Source organism: Clinocottus analis, unplaced genomic scaffold, assembly GCF_023055335.1.
Source record: "Clinocottus analis isolate CAN_PGR_092001 unplaced genomic scaffold, fCliAna1.0.p SCAF_10, whole genome shotgun sequence".
NCBI classification, from domain to species: Eukaryota; Metazoa; Chordata; class Actinopteri; order Perciformes; family Cottidae; genus Clinocottus; species Clinocottus analis.
The window spans coordinates 6250625-6269937 of record NW_027175821.1 but is presented as its reverse complement, the minus strand read 5'-3'; the positions used below and the strand labels follow the sequence as shown (position 1 = coordinate 6269937).

Genomic DNA, 19313 nt, shown 5'->3' with positions numbered 1-19313 from the left:
TGCATCCCCACTTCCCTCCCACTGACTCGTCACCATCAGAATATTGATATCTTGAACGTGTTGCGGCAGCTTGCTGTTGGAATTAAACACAGCTGTAAATCTCCGCCTCGCCTTGCCGCTGGTCTAGATGCGCTATGTATGTATGCATGCCGGAGACGTACACAAAACGTATAAAACACACCAAGCTTAATATAGTTCTTACCATGTACCTCCAGACAGCATAAACATGTGGATGGATAAGCAAAGATGTGCTGCATTCCCTTATCTCTGTACAGGAGCGAGTATGCTATAGCAATGCTAACATAGGATGTCTTGCACATATTCATAATTTACATATCCTGAGCACAGTGTGATGTATGGCCAGCTCCTCTGAAGCTAAATTAAGATAGTTTTTAACATGTCATGGACAAAACTGAATACTTGCTTTATGATGTTAAGCACAAGGTTATATTAAATAAACTAAAATGCTGTGAAAATGTTGTTTTTTTTTGTTTTTTTTACATTTGGCAAATTGTATTTGTGGTAGTATTCAAAGAACACATTTCAGAATCAGCTAGAGCGCGAAACGGAATGAGATATCTGTACTTCAGTGCATGAAATTGCTGACTTTTCGTTAATTATTTATTGTGGGTGGAAATGGGTGTGAGGGTAATTTCAATGAACTAGAGCTGATGCAGCCAAAGACGAGACAGAAGAGACAATATGAAGCCCTGATACTGATATCTTCTCCTTGGGCACTTTAACACCTCAGGCATCTTTTACTTAAACATGACCTCAGATAGCTTGAGCCTGCCACCCCTCCATGTTTTATACTTGTATATTACTTTGATTAGCTTAATGTATTTGATATGGATTTTAACTCTTGACGCACCTGTTACAGGCAATAGATTGTACATAATGGAAGAAACAAAAAGCTACAATACCACTGTCCTCTTTGGCAGATGATAGATGATATAGAATGACTACAATTTCTAGCTTTGAAATCCATATTTGTTTGGATAGCTTGAACATGATTCTACATTTCTACATCCTAAATCATTTAATTTCAGTATTCATAAGACAAAACACACATCTTACTGTGACTTTCCAGGTCACTTGACCAGCATGCTGCTGTCATTCTTAACTTAAACTGTAGTAGACGTCATCTCCCGCTGGGACTCACAGAATGTGAGCGTGGAAAACATGGGGGGAAAACTTCAAGGGGTCTGTGGAATATTCCCTTCATTCGATGTGAACCTGTTTGAATTATCAAAGAGCAACGTTATGGAACTCTGATCGTTTGCCACTCGGAGCAGACTTTGTTTCTATTGAATTTTTCCATAATCCAGTGGACCAGTGGTTTTGTAGAAAAGGGATGTTCCTAAATCTGTCCTAAAGGAGATGGATAGAGACTCACTTGAGTATCATAAAAGATGCCGCAGAGAACGTGCCTCCATAATAAGCACCTGAAGAAGTGCTTTAGAACCCTCTGGCGTGGAAATGAAATATAGGCTAGGCGTGAATAAAATAGGATTGAGAGAGTAAGGGCAGAGCCGGCTAAAGCCCCTTCATAGCACTGCATCCAACCAGCACAAAATCACAGGATTAGTGCCGTCGAAGCTCCCGGCCCCTAACTATGTACACAACCCCCCGATGGGCGAAGGGCAGTGGGGGATGGGGCAGGTCAATGCCGCCACCATCAACCATGGTGTTACGGCGCAGTTGATTTGAGCAGTATAAGGAGGGGCAAACAGCCCAGAGTCCTACTGGTTCTTTGCCTTTTCTCTCTTGCCCTTTGCTGTTCATCTAATTTTGCTCTAATTTTATTATTCTCCAGTGTCTGCCCATCTATCTGTCGCTCACCCTCTCTTTCATTGCTCTCTCGCCCTCTCCCCATCTCTCCATTTTTCCTGAAAGTTTTGATTTTCCCCTGTTCCGCTTGAGCAGTTTGCAGAATGTGACTGAACATCTCTCTGCTCTCAGTGGGTGCCAGTAGTTCGGGCTTTGACTGCTGCATAATGTTAAACTGTGTGACTACTGCCAACGGTGTTGCTATGTGTAGTGGATTGTAACCTTTTAATCAACACACACTTCTCATTGAGTATGAGAAAAGATGCTCCTGTGGGGAAGCGATTAAATATTTTATTTTCAGTGTTACATTATTAGTGCTCATGGTGATTAACCTTTTTACAGCTTCTTTTTATTTATGAACAAAGATCATAGTGATCGTTTTTCCACTAGATTAGTGTTACTAGAGGCGGACCGAATAATCGCGTTGGCCGATTAATCTGGCCGTTAGGATGTTTTGCAAACCATCTTTATTAGTGGAGCTGGGCTCCAATAGCGGCCGAAGGCTTTGCAGTCACAACTACTCATGCAGGGACATGCATAACTGTTTTAGATTTAATGTGACCCTCTTTTGCTGAAATATCTGTGTGCATATGATTGACTCCCAATAATAATCTTAACAACCATAATAGTCGCCCCCCCACCCCCTATTATTTTCAACAATTCTTACTGATGTTGCCCTCAGAAGTCCCAAGTGTGAGTGATTTTTGAGCTATATAAATAGCTCTTACACAGAAAATTATTTTGGCAACATTGGATAATACATTTATAAAGAACACCAAGACAAACCAAGAATATGAATCGGTTATTGGAATAAAGGACTCTTACAGCTCGTACCTATCTCATTAGAAAACTGACTGGAGGTTGCATCACAGGTTGCCTCTGTTGGTTTACTGTAACACATTGTACACTGTTTTGTACATATTTTTTTATGGAGAGAGCTGTAGTGACAGAAAGGCTTGAATAGGTTTTGGATAGCCTCTTTTGATCCCCGCATGAATACAAATAAAAATGTAAATGCAGTTTGCGACCATAGCAATTAAAAGGGTGTGGTGGCCATGAATTATAGCACTGATATAGATGCAAATCAGCTGTTTTTTTAACCTAAAGCAGCTGTGCCTTTTACTAATGCATGCTTTATGTGTGTGTGTTTGATTGAAACGGTTGGCTGCTGTTTGTTTGTGTGCTCTACGGTTCGCTCCCAATGCAATCATTCAGGAAAATATTCCAGTGTATAAACAAAGGACAATGTGGTGCTTTTGACAGCTGGTCTACGGCGACGGTTCACAATTAATTAATCACAAATGGATCAGGATGGGCATCTGCAAAACACTAACTGCACTATAATGTAGATTACTTTATCTGAAACGTGTGTGTGTGTGTGTGTGTGTGTGTGTGTGTGTGTGTGTGTGTGTATATGTGTGTGTGTATATATATATGTGTGTGTGTGTATATATATATATATACATACATACATACATACATACATACATACATACATACATACATACATACATACATACATACATACATACATACATACATACATTCATTCATTCACAAATCTCTGCAAAATAAAAAAACACAAACATGGCCACAAATCACAGTACTTTAAAAACATGTTTAAGTTGTCTAATTAGCCTAATAGTATTACAATAAAACATGGAACACAAGAAAGAGGAAGAAAATACACATGACTTAAAACCATAAACTGTAAAAAATTTGGAAGCTAAATGTTTGCAGATTTGTTCCTGTGAATTGAATCTGTTGTGTAGAGTCATCTCGGTCTCTCTGCCTCTCAAATATGTTGCAAAGTAGTTGTCACTGCGCTGTTAGTCACTAATTCCCCTCTCAATGTTCATGTTTCAGGCTGGAAGGAAGGACAGGAGTGATGCTCTGAACACCGCCATCGACAGGATGACCAAGAAGACCAGAGACCTTCGCAGACAGGTTTTTTTTTCCTTACTTTTTTCATCTTTCATCAGGCACATTGTAAAACAACAATGTTAATGTACATTTTAGGTGGTCAACAAAAACAAAACCTGTAACCCGCTTGTAGCCATGTTGATGTACTCTACTCATGTCAAAAGCCAGCACTCTGTGAACAAGTGTGGCAAACAATAACTCATCTTTTCAAAAGATTCAACCAACTGCAATCAATTGAACTTGTCCCTGTGTGTATTAAAATATATGTACAGGGGACGATAATATTTTAACAGCGCCTTTTCTGTTTTTTTTTTTTTTCTTTCTTTCATTTCCTACCTCACAGCTGCGTAAAGCTGTAATGGACCATGTCTCTGACTCTTTCCTGGAGACCAATGTCCCCCTCCTGGTCCTGATTGAAGCTGCCAAGAATGGCAACGAGAAGGAAGTCAAGGAATATGCACAGGTGTTCCGCGAGCACGCCAACAAGCTGATCGAGGTAATGTCGGATTTTTAATGCCTTCCAAGTCGAAACCTAGTGTGACCCAAATACAGAACATTCATATTTTTCTTTTCCGTTCCACCAGTTATGGACATTTTAGCTTAGCTTGTAGTAAACATCATCCAGCTTCTCTGTTCTCTCTCTCTCTGTCTCTAGGTTTGTTCTTAAAGATTCCCTTGTGATACAACTTAAGAATCACAGTGCCTCAGAAAACAGTCTGGGATCTTTTTTACCCTAATGAAAGTGTGTGTGTGTGTGTGTGTGTGTGTGTGTGTGTGTGTGTGAGAAAGAGCGACTCACTCACTCTCAAACACACACATTTAGTAAATAGAACGTGATTCTGATGCGATAGTGAGCGGACTAGCCGACCATTGCTGTGTGGTCGCAGCAACAGATACAATTTTTAACCAGAGCCAAAGGACTAAAATAACCACAAAAGAAGGATAAGTGCTACCTCTGGGAAAATGTTGTCCTTCCCACAAGAGATTGATGTACTGCTTCTTATTGGACAACGGCACATGTGTGCTTGATACTGACGAAGATAAATATCTTAAAAGGAGCCCAATACATTCTGCTTCTCACCCCTCTCTGTGGTTGGTCTCATGTCAAGCAGAGATGCTTGTTGCGGGAATGACTGGGATTTATACATGCCCAGCGCTGTATACATAGCAACGAGAACATCGACACAAGGGGGGTGGCAAAGTGTTGGACTTCGATGCGTAACAAGCTGACAGAAACCTGAGCGATCCTCAGTAGTGGTATTTCCTTCAATTTCTTGAGTGTCTGTGTCAGAGCATGATATGCTGACATTTGAAAGTGACTTCTTCCTGTGGGCAGATGACCATGAGTGTAGCTGGATGGGTTGGCAAGTATAAGCATTCACTGGGGAAACCGCTGAAGCATCAGGGGGAAAGAGGGACCACTCTGGGGAGTAGACCCTGAAGGCCTTAGTGTCAGAAGTGGCATTAAAGCATGACATTGGTGGACTCCCTTAATGCTGAGGCACTATAGCTGTTATCTGCTTATAACACTTGGATGGGACACACAAAGAACCAAAGCTTTGATTTAAAAAGGACTCCTGTTAAGTATGAATGGCATTAAATTGAAAATTACATTTTTTTTTCTGTCTTCTATTGAACACAGTTGGATGTGATATGGGTTGTGTGGTGTCAATCTAAGCCTAAAAGATAAAGTCCTTAAATATGTTATTTAGCTGATCAAATGGAACAATGAAATGTCCTCAACAAACCAATTAGATGTCAACATTGAAGCTGAAGGACAGACTGACTTTAGGAAAAGAATAAAAAGTTTTTTTTGTTATTATTCAGTTACTATTGGATGATATTGATAGTTTTTACTATTTCAATGAAAAGTAGAACTAAACTGCTAATTCGGTCTAATTCCTACTTAAATCAGCAAAAGTAACTTGTCAAACATACATTAGGAATGGTGGTTGCATATTTATTGTTAACTATTTCACTTCATGCAATCAGAATTGTTGACAGCCTGCAACAGTTTCATGCATTGTATCTATTATTATATCATTTGTGTGGGGCCAAGCAAACCCTATAGTAATTAAAGTACACAGTACATGTACTTGACATTCAAATATATACATATTTTAATATTCTATTTACACCTGTGTGTAAAATAAGACACCATAAACCCATAAAAAGGCCCAGTCATGCAAATTTAAAAAATACTGTGATGTACCGTGAAACCACCAGAATCTTAAAGTACACTGAAAGTCTTACTCAAGTGCACCAGCTCAAGATGTCTTCAGACGCTGAAGGACTTCTAGCAGTGCTGTGATCCCGACGCAATGTAGACATGAGCACGTGCTACCAGGTTGTGAGTCAGTCTTAAGGCAGTAAATTGAGGTGATAGTGCGTCAGCGTGGCTTAAATGTTGTGATTATGTCATGAGCAAATTGACAAATATGTGCTTTTTGAGAAATGGGAATTCTGTTTCATGGTTTCAGTAACAAATTTCAAGTTTACCACCTCCTTGATTAACTAATACAGTGGTTCTAATTACATGGACCATATGTTATTGTTTCTATGTGAATATGCAGTAGATTCATGCCATTATGCTTTTATAGCAGCTAAGAACTGCTGTTTAAAGGAGCAGCTAATGATGCATTTTATTTTAGATTAACTGATAGATTTTTTTTTTTAGCAAAAGCGGATATAATTGCCAAAGTATCCATTCGAGCATTGTATCATTTATTTTTTAGGAAAGAACATTTGTGTAGAGCAAGCCAATGTTAATGCTGTCATCTCAGCAATAAATACGTCAAAGTAGGTCTTCGCCTCTCACTGAAATGATTGACATGTCCCTGCTAAAGCAGCGAGAAGACAATGTCGGGTCCTTTATCACTTAAGGAAAGAATGTGTAGTAAATGTAATATGTTCCTTCCTCAGAAAAATCTGGAACAGCAAGTGCCACAAATCTGTTTGCATGACATCATGAGTTGTGTATGTGAAGGCTGCCTTAAGGCAAATGGTCCATTAGATCACACGCGTTTGTTTGAAAGCTACATTATTACTGACCCACATTTATCAGTAGGCCCCCTTTTAAGCAGCTCCTCTACCCTTGTTTATCGGAACATCATGATATAATTTTGTAATGCATAAATTAGAGGTTTTACGTCATGTGTTTCATGTACTCACGTGTCAAATCCAGCTTAAATGCACGTTGAGTAAGTGATCGGACAACAGCCTGCAATTTGTTATGACAAAGTTCACTTCATCTCTTAATTAATTCATTTGAGATTATTTTAACTGACAAGCCATTGTAGCCTTTTGCTCTTTGGAGTTGGGCAAAACTTATTCCTCGTTGCATTTGTAACCTATTCACGTTGTTATCCTTATGTGATCGACCACGTGTTTGTGTCTGTGAGTGCGTGTGTACCTCCGCGTCTGTCCACAGCTAATCGTGCTTTCTGCTACAGCAAGCTGCTCAGTATTTAAGAGTGCCCGCTTACTCCTGCATGCTCAAGGAGATCTTGTGGTTGCGTTGACTCACTATCAGCTGTAACCGCTGTATGAGAGCAGTGTAAAGCGGTGGATGTGAGCTCGCCATTGGAAACTTGATAAAAGCTAAGTCATGTCTAAAAACTGACAATGTTTCAGCTTACAGTTGTTACTAATGCAGAAGGCGTTACACTTTAACATTGAGTTATTTATACATTTAAATAAAGAAATGTGAAAACATGTTATTACACAAAGGGTATTTGTCTGCTTCTGCTTTTATTAAAAAAATCTCTTTTGACATTTTTTTTTTTTTTTTTTTTTTGCAAGATTGTGTGATGTGTTTTATACGACATTTTCAACCTGCTCCCCTGCGCTCAATACTGCTCACCTTTGAGTTACATTAGTGTCAAAACTGGTGCGTTCGCTAATTGGGGTTTTCATTCAATCCCACAGTACATCAGTGGTCGTTGGAGACCGCGCTGGCGGAGTGCGGCACTACCAAGTGCATCCATCTAGTTTGTAATGTTATCAGGCTGTGTTCAAATGTAGTCGCATCTGAAAGGAAACTGGCAATAGATATTCATACTGCTATTTGTCGCAAAATCCAATGGTTTATTGTTTTGATTTTTTTATGTTGGCATTTTTAAGCAGAGAAATTCATCATCTTAAGAGCATTGGGAAAATAGACTGAGCTTAGTACTGTTGTCTTGGTGCTCAGGACGATGTGGAGATTTGAGCACACAGTTGGCAGAGGAAGAATGTAGCCTAGAAAAACGTGTGTGGGTCTGTTTGTGAGCCTCTCAACTGGGCAAAGGGACGGTAGTGACATTCGATAGGGGATTAGTTGCATTATTTAGATAAGTTGATGTTTCTTCTGAGTGCACATTCTGTTTTGATTATGAGCTTTGGAGTAAAAAGCCCCCATAAGTCAGAGATTTGCAACATGACAAGCCAAGATGCGTCCTTTGAGGTGTGACCAGTGATCCAATGGAAATATGTAATCAGCGATGGAAATGGCCAGCCTGGCAATTTTTGATACTGTGCCAAAAGCTTGTTTTTAATGCATGGAAAGCAGACCAATAACTCAATATATTATGAATTTACATTTCTTTATTTAATTTGATGGATAACTCAATGTTCAAGTCTAGTGCCTTCTGCATTCTTAACATATTTGGGTAAGATGAATCTCTGTCAGTTTTGAAACATGACTTAACTTTTATAATGTTTCCAAACTTTTTACTGAGAGAGCTACTAGAAAAATAAATGTAGCTACAGATGTTTACCTCCTGATTTTATTTAAAATACAATAATGACATTGCATCTTCCAAAACATATTGTCCTCTCCTCCCTTTCTTTCTCCTCTACTGACATGCCAAGAGGAAATATTTACGATCGGGTATTTTACCCTCTTTGGCTATACATCCTGGAGCATTCTGTCTGCATTTTGTCAGCAATACAAAGTTGCTTCATTAAGAAGGATACGTGTTACCTATCATAATGCACTGTGATTTATTAGACTTGTTTTTATTGTATGAAACTGGAATAATGAGACGGTGGTGGTAAATGTGTTTGTCATATCGTCCTTTTAAGTCTAACGTCCATAAACATAATATTCAATATCCATCCCATTAACCATAGACTCAGTCACATACAGTAGCATTTCTACAGGCAGTGTGCACCGACTGGTCGTAAAAACGGGACACTGTGATAAAGCCGTGGGTATTGAGTTTATAGGATTGTCCTTCCTTCGTGTATCTGCCTAGACAGTATAATTGAATCACTCGTCCTTACCCATTTCAAGTCATTGTCATTGAATGAAATGTATTTTGTTGCAGGAGTTTAGGTTCGTATAACTGTGTAGCCTAATAGAGCTGTTATTGTTTGTTTTTTTTCTCCGTGGAAAGAAAGTAAGAATTCAAACCGGTGCCTTTTTCGATGATTGTTTACAGTGGCTTCGTAAACTCTGACTCCCCGTGACACTTAAAAATGGTATGGTTCCCGGATGGCGAGTGGGAATGCATTACTTTGACTTTAGGGTAGAATTTTCTTGTTTGGCCTCCGCCACAGTCTCTTTATGCTGAAATGGCTGCTTTCCCAGTAGTATTGTGGTGAGCGTAGGGGAAGTCTTATGTGAAAGATCATGAAAGTAAAAAACGCAGGTCTCCCTATAAAGTGCCAGTTTGTCTTTATATAACTGCTCTCTCAACCTTCCTCTCGGGGTCCTGGATCCTCTCCCTGTGGTCCCTGCATGTGTTTGCATAGTGATGTAGGATGTTTGTATCAATGTTTCAGTGCTTCACCCGCGCAGTAAAATAAGTGCTTCTCATCAGCGAAATTGCTTAGGAAATCGTGAGGGGTGGGCATCTTCTTGTAGAACTGAAGAGAGAGAGAGAGAGTGAGGATGAGGAGGAGGAGGCGGCGAGGGTTCTTCATTCATCCACACTGCCACTCTCGCACCCAGTGATGCATCCTACCACCAGTGCTCTCATGGAATTTGTTTCCTCCATATTTTCCAAACTTTGCCCCACATTTCCATCCTATAATATAATTCGATCTCTTTCTATCTGGATACGCCAGACTCCAGTAGAGTTCATTAGAGCAAACATGAGCAGTCAAAAGATCACACAGGTTCAAATAAACCTCATTAAACTTATTAAAATTAATACCCAAGCTGTGCATTACAAACATTCTTTTGATCCAACCCAACTTTCAGTGTTTGTGTGAATGCATGTAATGTTTGAATGCAGTCTATCATAACTGACACTCAGCTTTATAATATTTTTGTTGCACTGTTGCTGTTTGCGGTGTGACCTAGATCTCAGGAATGTAATGGTTGAGTAAAGTCTGACACATTCATTGCTGAAACTACCAAAATAAAAATACAATTTTCAGCCCTTGTTCTGCTGTGGTGCAATCAAGAGTTTATTTTTGCCTTTGTAGTCGATTATGTTTCAGCACATTTTCTGTCCATTGGATAATCCCAGTTTGGCATTGTTCCTCACATCCCAGGCATTCTGTTTCCTCATTGTTGCCAGCATATCCCTACCAACAAATGGGAATATTCAAAGTCTCTGACCTACATTTTCTGAATATGACTAGCTGCATATTGTTACTCCGGAAGATGCTAGAATATTTAGAAATGTTTGTGCAGGAGCAAGATTTCTTGGTCAATACAAGAAAATGTACTCCCAAACCATAAATGTTTGCAGCCAGAAGGAAGACTTGCCGAACTCAGCACTTCTCCCTCCTTTTCAAAAGTGTTGGGAATATTTCCCTCTCTGACAGCCTTGTGTTTAGGTCACAATATAACCATGTCTCTAAGTCTCCAGCTGCAACTTGCATTTACATTTGACAAAATTTTGGGAAACAAATACAAAACTTTGTTCTTTTTACACCCTCCACCCCTTGTCTGTGCTATCACATTGTGTCATTTTGCAGCTTCATAAATTAATCCTCAGCTTTGGGTTTGTATTCCACAGGGATCGGTTGTACTGCAGAGCTGCTCCATTTCTGATAGCTAAATTCATTATGGTAGTCTGGGTTTGGGATTCTTCTCTAAGATAAATGTGCTTTCTTTGTTTCTTATTAAATAAGAGTCCTTGTTTTTGTCTAACAAAGGTGTGTGTGTGTGTGTGTGTTTTTAGGTGGCCAACCTGGCATGCTCCATCTCCAACAATGAAGAGGGAGTAAAGCTGGTCCGCATGGCAGCATCTCAATTGGAAACTCTTTGCCCCCAGGTACGTGGCTTGTTTGCCCCCAAAATTCCACCATCTCTCATTGTTTTTGCACCTCTTTGAAAGGCTTCCACATTGCCTTTTCAATACAAGCACGAGGAGTTGCACCAATTAAAAACTATAATTGAAATTGCAGCACCGATTTATGTTTTTCCAACTCATGATTTTTATATCAAGACTTAAGAAGATATTAAACTGTTACATGCAGTTAAGTATTTTCTGAGCATATTAGGACAATATTCTTCCACAAGCAATAAGACCCAGCTTTCTACTCAAGCGTCGGCTTCAGGGTGGTATGAATACACTGTAGTCTAATTTCTTCCAGTGTTCTGCATTTGTGCTGGAAATGTTTGAGTGAGCTGGACACAGTGCTATGTGTGGGTGTTGTCTTCCAACAATGCATTGGTTTTAACTGTAATAGAATGTAGAAACAAACAGGCCTCACGAACGTGGCATAGCTAATGGTAACAATGATGAGTTGCCAGTGCAGCGACAAGGGCATGATCCCCTTCAGGTTTCTCACCTTTTTTTTGTTGTTGGTTGGAACATAAAACCATGCCAAATGTAGTCTCTGTTGGTCAGGTTGGAAATTGCTGCCTTTCCCTCATCAAGAAGCGCTGTACACAAAAAAAGAGAAACTATTGGCATGGAATATCTCTTTCGATTTGCAATCATATGAATTCAATTACAGGATATTGTGCATGACACAAATAAAAGCAGTCTGTTTACATTGAACAACACACTTTGTTAAACTGTGAGATGAAAATATAACTGACTGGACACGGCTGCTCCAACACCTCTGGATCTGCAATTGTAAGATAAAATAAAATAATCCTTTCTTAGTCTCTCAGTGGGGAAATTACAGGATTACAGTAGCAGTGCTCACAAGTAAATAAGATTTTAAAAAATCAAGTAACATAAATAAACAGTAGAACGGTAATGAAACAAAATTAACAGTAAAAAGAATATTATATGTACAGATGGAATAAAAATATACAGATGGAATGAAACATAGACAGATGGAATAAAAAATGTATATGGAAGTACTTAAACATAATCCCACCATAACCCTTTCTTAACGGTTTGGAAACATACATTTTCATATTTAAACAACAACAAAAAGGCTTGATCCAACTGTGTGGTTTTTGTTTTGCTCTTACTATAGTGTAAAGTAAGAATAAAAGCAACAACAGCTTGTCGTCATCCATGTGTCCACCATTGAGCCCACCTTTTCATTCCCTTACCATTTCTCTTCCCGGGAGTCTCACCAGCTCTCTCCACTATGTTGCCACTGCTGCTTTTAATCTCATCTAATGACTCCCATTCATCCTGAGCTTTGAAATTCACAGATGTTTCCTCCCCCAAAACAAGCAGCTCTTAGTTTTATTTCATTCAATCCTTCAAAACACTCACCGTCTATAATCATTCCCTGGAATGAATTGGCTTCATGCTGCAGTCCCAACAGTGAGGTGGAAGCGTGGGTGGTGGTGGTGGTGGGGGGCTTCGCGCAATCAACCTATGCTAATGTTGTGGCTGAGGGCTGTGCTGTAATGGAGCTTTAATGGCTGTAATTGGGTGATTACAGGTGATTAATGCAGCGTTAGCCCTTGCTGCCAAGCCCAACAGTAAGGTGGCCCAGGACAATATGGATTTGTTCAAGGAGCAGTGGGAGAAGCAGGTCCGTGTCCTCACCGATGCCGTTGATGACATAACATCCATTGATGACTTCCTTTGTGTGTCTGGTGAGTTGTACTTCATTTAATGTCATGGCCATGTGCAGGTAAGATTAATGCTTCATATTGTTCAAATGATCATTGATGTTTTAGGAGTTTTTTAAAATTTATTTTAATTAGGAAACCTGACCTTGCACTGGATTGGTTGGGCTTTTGGTCAGTATTAAGATGGATTTGCCCGAAGCACTTATCTGTGGCATTAGTCCTTTCCGATGAGGGCCATACATACAGAGGTTGATTGGGCTCCACAGAGCAAAGCACTAAAGCATCAGCAGCACTATGTTTGAAATTGACATCCTGTCACGTGTGTTAAAGCGCACAAGTGGTTTGTCGGGCATAACCTCAAAGGGTTCTCGTTAAGCATTAAGCAGAGTGACTTCTTTCACCTCCAGTCAAGGACAGACTGTAATTTACACAGTGTACATTTGCATTTTACAGCCTCCCCATCAATAAGCAGTCTGAACATTTGTCTTCAGCCCTCCCCATGCTATACTATAGCCTCCCAGGGGTCCTCTTAATTTGAGGTCTATGCAAACACTGAACGAAGGCTGACGATTTCCTAACTAAAGGCATTTTCTCATTATTACTATTATAAACATGTTCCATCTTTGATATAAAGCATTTTGTGGGTGAAAACAAATCAAAACACAGTTTTAACTTCCTTGCTAACCATGTTGCGTCCAGTCAGTCTGAGGGCATGGATGGATTAAAATGTTTGAGTAATACAAAGTGTACACTATTGACTGCTACAATGTTTTATGTCCCCAGAGAACCACATCCTGGAGGATGTGAATAAGTGTGTCATCGCTCTGCAGGAGAAAGATGTGGATGGTTTGGATCGCACTGCTGGGGCAATTCGAGGCCGCGCCGCCAGAGTCGTCCACGTGGTCACTTCTGAAATGGACAATTATGAACCTGGAATCTACACAGAGAAGGTCTTGGAGGCCACCAAGCTCCTCACTAACACAGGTACCACAGAAACTCAATTATGTCACAAGCCTAGAACTTGCTCTGTTTATTTCTGCCAAAAGACAACACTCACACACACTTAAATAGTGTATTGTTGACATGTGCACTGTCCACAATTTTTGTGTTTTTTAGCCAAAGCCCACACCCAGATCGGTCTACTCAGTTATTTCTCAGAAGTCTGCTCTAAAAGAGCTTTTTGTCTTTCCTGTAAAGGATGTTTGAAGTTTGAAAGATATTGGCGATTGTTTAAAAAAAGCATACCATTTTTCAGATACCTCCTGGAATTGTTTCAGAAAGTGCATTTTTCTCTTTAGTTAACTTGTTTTCATAATGAATTCTGCATTGTAAAATCCAACCACAGTCTTTGACTCTACTGACACTTGAACTACTGATCAGCACAGCTAGCACCGTTCAGTTGTCAGATAGCCCCGAATATCTTAACTCAACATCTATGATAGAAGTTTTTTTGTCCATATTTCGTGTTATTTCATTATCAGCCTGTACGTGTTAGCTTCCGACACTAGCAAGCTAACAAGATGGCAGAAAGATTTGTTGGTTGTCAGATTTGGAAACAGCTTGGCCCTCTTGAGTGTGAGCCCATTAAAATTCTGTATTTGCAGGCTGTAGCTTAAGTTAGATTTCTTCTGTGGCTGAGCTCTGGAGACATAGACTGTCGTGAGCCTATTTGTCATGTTTTCTCATGTTGGCTCCACAAAAAATGTGATTCGGCTTCAAACTCAGCAGAGTTGCTCTTTAATGTAGAATCTCTGCACTGACATGCACTGTCAACTGTGTGAAAAATATAGACAAGTATTTGTACATTTAACCAAGCAAGATTTTTTAGGTTTGTCATAGGTTGACTTGGGTTCAAGTTTAAAAGACATGCAGAATTAGAATAATTTGGCTTTCATCAGTCAGTACATGATGTCTATGATTTGAAAGCTTTCTCACTCAAAGTAAAAATATCCTGTCATTTAATTAAACACTCATTTTTAAATAAAAAATAACTGGTAATGTAGGTGCTATTTAAATGCCTAGTCATGCCCTGTTCATTTATTAAGAATCCTAGTGGCAAAAAGCTAATTATATTGACTAATCCAGTATGAACGCATTAAACCACACACTATAATAATAAACGGCAATCTTTGTCTTAGATGGCTGACTGAGTACAAAATGTTAAAATCAGTTAAAAATAAAAAAAACGCAAGTTGTCAACAGGCATCTATTTGAAAAACATTGTGTGTGCTGATGTTGTATATTTCAATGGGTTTGGTAGAAGGATTGCGCCACTGAGAAAAGAGATTTGACTAAAAGGAAGTTGCCATTCATTGTCATGAAAGACAATGCATTTTGGCTCATTGAATGTGAAAGATGTGAAAGACTCATCAGTAATAGGTTGAGGGAAATATCGCTGTGGCTGTAACAATCAAAGTGCTGCCAGATTTTCAATTTTAACATCATTTCCACACAGAAGCCTGCAGGTCACAAATGCTCTGCAAGCACAGAACCAAATGCGCATCTTTTCTTTCTTATTTTTTTCGTCTTTCGTTCGCCTGCTGCTCTCTGCCTCCACATCTGCATCCTAGAATCCATGCCTCTCCCATAAAGGCCCAGCTGAATCCGTAATACTGAATTTAAAATAGTATTAAAGCAGATGTGCTGGAGAGCCCTCTGGAGATGTTTTTAAATCGTCAATTGGGCAGAGTACATGCCTACTGGGAGAGCTTTGTGAAACCTAACCTTTCTATTGGAAAACTCTATTATGCCAAATCTGGGATATGTTCCCCTGAGCATTTTGTTCCCTATTTCTCATGCAACCTCTTTTAGTATCTTTTTAATAGCAATCTCAGGACGAATGCCTTTGATATGAAATAGTAAGGACACTGAGCCGAGGCACTCTGCTCTGGTAAAGTCTCACCTTGCTTTCACACACCCATTGGTTCATAGTCTGTTTTGGTTGGAGGTTGGGTTTTGCCAAATAAAGCCCTGGATGTTCATTTAGTCTTTTCCAATGTTCTTGTGGTATAACGCATGACATCCCTCACTCTATGTATGTATAGGTTGTCTGTTCTTACATGCTGTGCTCACTCACTGCTCATTGACCTTTCTTTGTGTTTTTTGGAGTGAATTTTCATCAATATTGTTTTTCTTTTCCCCCCTCTTCCACCCATCCTTCATCTCACCTTCGTCAGTCATGCCACGGTTCACAGAGCAAGTCGAGTCTGCAGTGGAGGCCTTGAGTGCAAACCCCTCACTACCTGTGGATGAGAATGAGTTCATTGACGCATCCCGTCTGGTATATGATGGTATTCGCGACATCCGCAAGGCTGTCCTCATGATCAGAGTGAGTCGCAATGTTTTGTTTCCTGCTTCTGCAGCATACGGCTTGATTTTCACCCGGCCACGAGAAAAAAAGAGGAACATTTTAGAGTCTTTTGCTATTTCTAATGTAATGACACATGTATGTGATGGAAAGCTGTTTTAATGGATTTTCATTTCTAGACTTGAATATGTTGCAGATATGCGTAATTCAATCCTTCCTAGTCAAACTAGCATTCTTTCTGGGTAAATTGAACTTACTTTTACTATTAATGTGTATTGGGCTTTCAATTTCAGATATCCACACTTGCACTTTTGGTATCTAGAATGAACATTGTGCAATATAATTCTTACCAGGAAAAATGTTCATTTCAGATATCTACAATCCAATTATTAATGTTCATAATTTTTATTTCATGTATCCAAAATCCCCCCAAAATGATTCCAGATATCTATGAGGTCATTTTGAATATTCAAAACACATTTACAGATATTCAAAAAGATGATAACATAATGTATATCTGAAATTGAAAGGCCAATGCAATTAATGGCTCAAGTAATGACATTTTCCGTGAAAAGAATGACATTGTGGTTATCTAAAATGATGGTTGTGAATAAGGAAAATGTAATTGTGAATATCTGTAATGTTCTTTTAAATAGGACGAATGAGATAATAGATATATGCAATCTATGGCCAAGCTATTCATTGTCAAAATGGCCTCCTACACCTTTTTAAGGATTTAAAGATATCCCAATTTCCGTTTTCACTGAAGTTGTAGGTATTTTTGACCTGCTAGCAGGACTGTTATTTTGGATATATTTAATTACCAATCGAATTACTAATATAATTTTGATTCTGACTAGTTCTTATGGATATCTAAAATGTAATTACACATAGGATTGCGGTTCGATTAAACGTTAATAAGTATCTGGCCTTTGCTCTGTGCACCAGATGCTGCTTTTAATGGAATGTGAGGATCTGTATATGCGTGCCGTCCTAGAAGCCAATGATTAACTTGTCTCATGCAAGAGCAGACCTAATTGACCAGAATTGCAATCTAGTGCAACAACAGCCTTAGTTGTCTGTGGGCTAATGGCCTTGCTTGAGTAGAACTATAACTGAGACAGATGGTAGTTGGGTACCTAATTGACTGACAATACACTAACACACACAAAAAAAAAGTTCTATGTATAAAAAAAGAAATAGAAGGTTCTTAAGACTTCATAGTCTAACTAGTTTGACTGCACAGCACGGCCAAATTTAGATTTTGTATATATTAAGAAGTGGATGAAATTGTTTAAACATCTCATGTGTAACAGTAGCTAATTATGTGTTTACTATGTTGAGATGCAATGTGCTGGTTGGCTGTATTATGCTAGCCTCTATTATTTTCCACACTTAAATCTTTTGAATTGAAATCATTAGTCTTGACAGCACATTTCATGTTGACAATGGTGCTCCAAAACTCTGCCTGTGCTTTCATAAATAATGCTGCTTAGACAGACAAGAACCAAATGAGAGGGGGGCCATTATGCAGCATTTGCATTATAATAAGGAATTGATTTAAGATGGAGGTTTTAATTAGCGTTCTTGAGTTGGACTGCGAGCCAGAGAACTACATTCTCTTTCCCTCTGCCCCGGCTTCACTCTTGTTATCCAGATTGATTAAGCTGTTAACATTGGGCCTGTGGGGCGGGCTGAACACTACCTTGTGTGTGTGTGTGTAGGCGTGTTGAAAATAACAGGAGTTAACAAAAATCATGCTTTACATATAATTAATTCTGCCGTTCTTAACCATTAGCTGGAGATAGTGATGAGATTCCACTCCATTATCATACAAAAAGGCCGTTCCTCGTGGATTTGGCAGGATTTCTCGGTCAGGTGTGTGAGATAATCCCCAACAGTTTTGTGGTGTTAATTCAGCGGGAAGTGGCTCAGCCGGGGAGCTACAGAATTTACAGAAGCATCTGCACGGCGAGCTTCTTAAGCTTACTCTTAATTGCTGTTGTTTGTAATGAGATTAGACAAGTGTATCACAAACGATAATTTCTCTCTAGAAGAGGCCTTTGCTTGGCTGAACTGCCCTTCGGTGGCACAGTATACATGTGAAACTGACCGCCAGTCCAAAGAAATATGAAATGTTGCAAATCAGCCGAGTTGAGTGTAGAAAGACAACTACTCCAGAGGGCATGTGCACATGCGCTTGCACACTTGCTCTCCAGCCATCTTGTCTCTGAACCCTCACATGCATGCGCTTGCACAGTGGCCCACTCTTTAAATCAGAACAGACAAGCGTGCGGTTGGGGCTACTCAAGAGAGACAAGTCTTTAACCTCTGTAAGTGGTGCCCAGGCAGCCTCTGTTGGATGTCCCTTGGATATTTGACAAGCAGACAGAGCCCTCTACCCACCTACAGCGACATCAGAGAATGTGCCTCCCAGACATCAAACTGTCTCAAAGTCAGGGCACTGCTGACAGCGAGATACAGGGGGCAGCTGTCGTTACCTTATGATTTGTGCAGTGCGTCACGGCCCAAGGTGATTTTGCCAGCTCTGCCCTTAAAAAAAAATAAAAAGAAAGAAATCTGCTCTCCTCACAGAGGCTATGAGAAGAATGTCACAAAAAGTGAAATGTCATTTTAGATTTGGACTGCTGTTTCCACATCAATATGAGCAGACAAAAGGACTAGCTAGACTGTCACAATATTGTAATTTCAGCCCTGTCCCTGTCTTTTCACGAAATTATGGGGTTGGACGTATGTGCCGCACAGAGGTGTCACAGCTGGAACTGAATATTTCAGTCAGTGGCGGGTCTAGACATTACAAAAACTCAATAGTGGACAACATATTTTGCCACAGCATGAAAGACGACATTAAAATTTTACTTGCTGTGCCAACAGTACTACTGCGACTAAAAAGCCCTTAATTAAACTTTAGGCTATTGTTGTCACATATCTACAGTCGTGTCCCATTGCTCCCGCGATGTGCTTTCATTTCTGAGCGTCCCACATTTGCAGGTTATCTGTTGCACAGGCCACAGCAGGTGATATCTCTGCCCCACTGAGCAGCATTGTCTGGGTTGAAAGGGATGCCTCTGAGTCACTACAGCTTTGTATCTGAAACCATACCCCCTATTCCCTCGAGAACAAGAGCATCTCTACATTTCATAAAGCAGTGTAAGGTTGTTCAGAGACCTTCAGCTATTTTTAGATGCGAGGGCTCCAAATCCATTACAGAAGGGAGGTATTGAGACAGCTGGATAAGCACAAGTAGCGGCACAGGCGTGATAATGCACTTGTATCTGTCCACATTATCTTTCCCGTGCCCACGTC

The 19313-nt window shown here is 39.7% G+C and overlaps 1 protein-coding gene across 2 annotated transcripts in view; it reads left to right on the top strand.

The window, feature by feature from the left end:
• Positions 1-19313, top strand: part of ctnna1 (catenin (cadherin-associated protein), alpha 1) — a 74013-nt gene that overhangs the window by 33529 nt on the left and 21171 nt on the right. For both annotated transcript variants that reach the window (XM_068584517.1, XM_068584525.1), the window contains exons 8-13: positions 3697-3777; positions 4097-4249; positions 10872-10964; positions 12547-12703; positions 13463-13663; positions 15856-16007. In XM_068584517.1, the coding sequence (XP_068440618.1) occupies positions 3697-3777; positions 4097-4249; positions 10872-10964; positions 12547-12703; positions 13463-13663; positions 15856-16007 (837 nt within the window). The remainder of the gene's footprint in view (positions 1-3696; positions 3778-4096; positions 4250-10871; positions 10965-12546; positions 12704-13462; positions 13664-15855; positions 16008-19313) is intronic.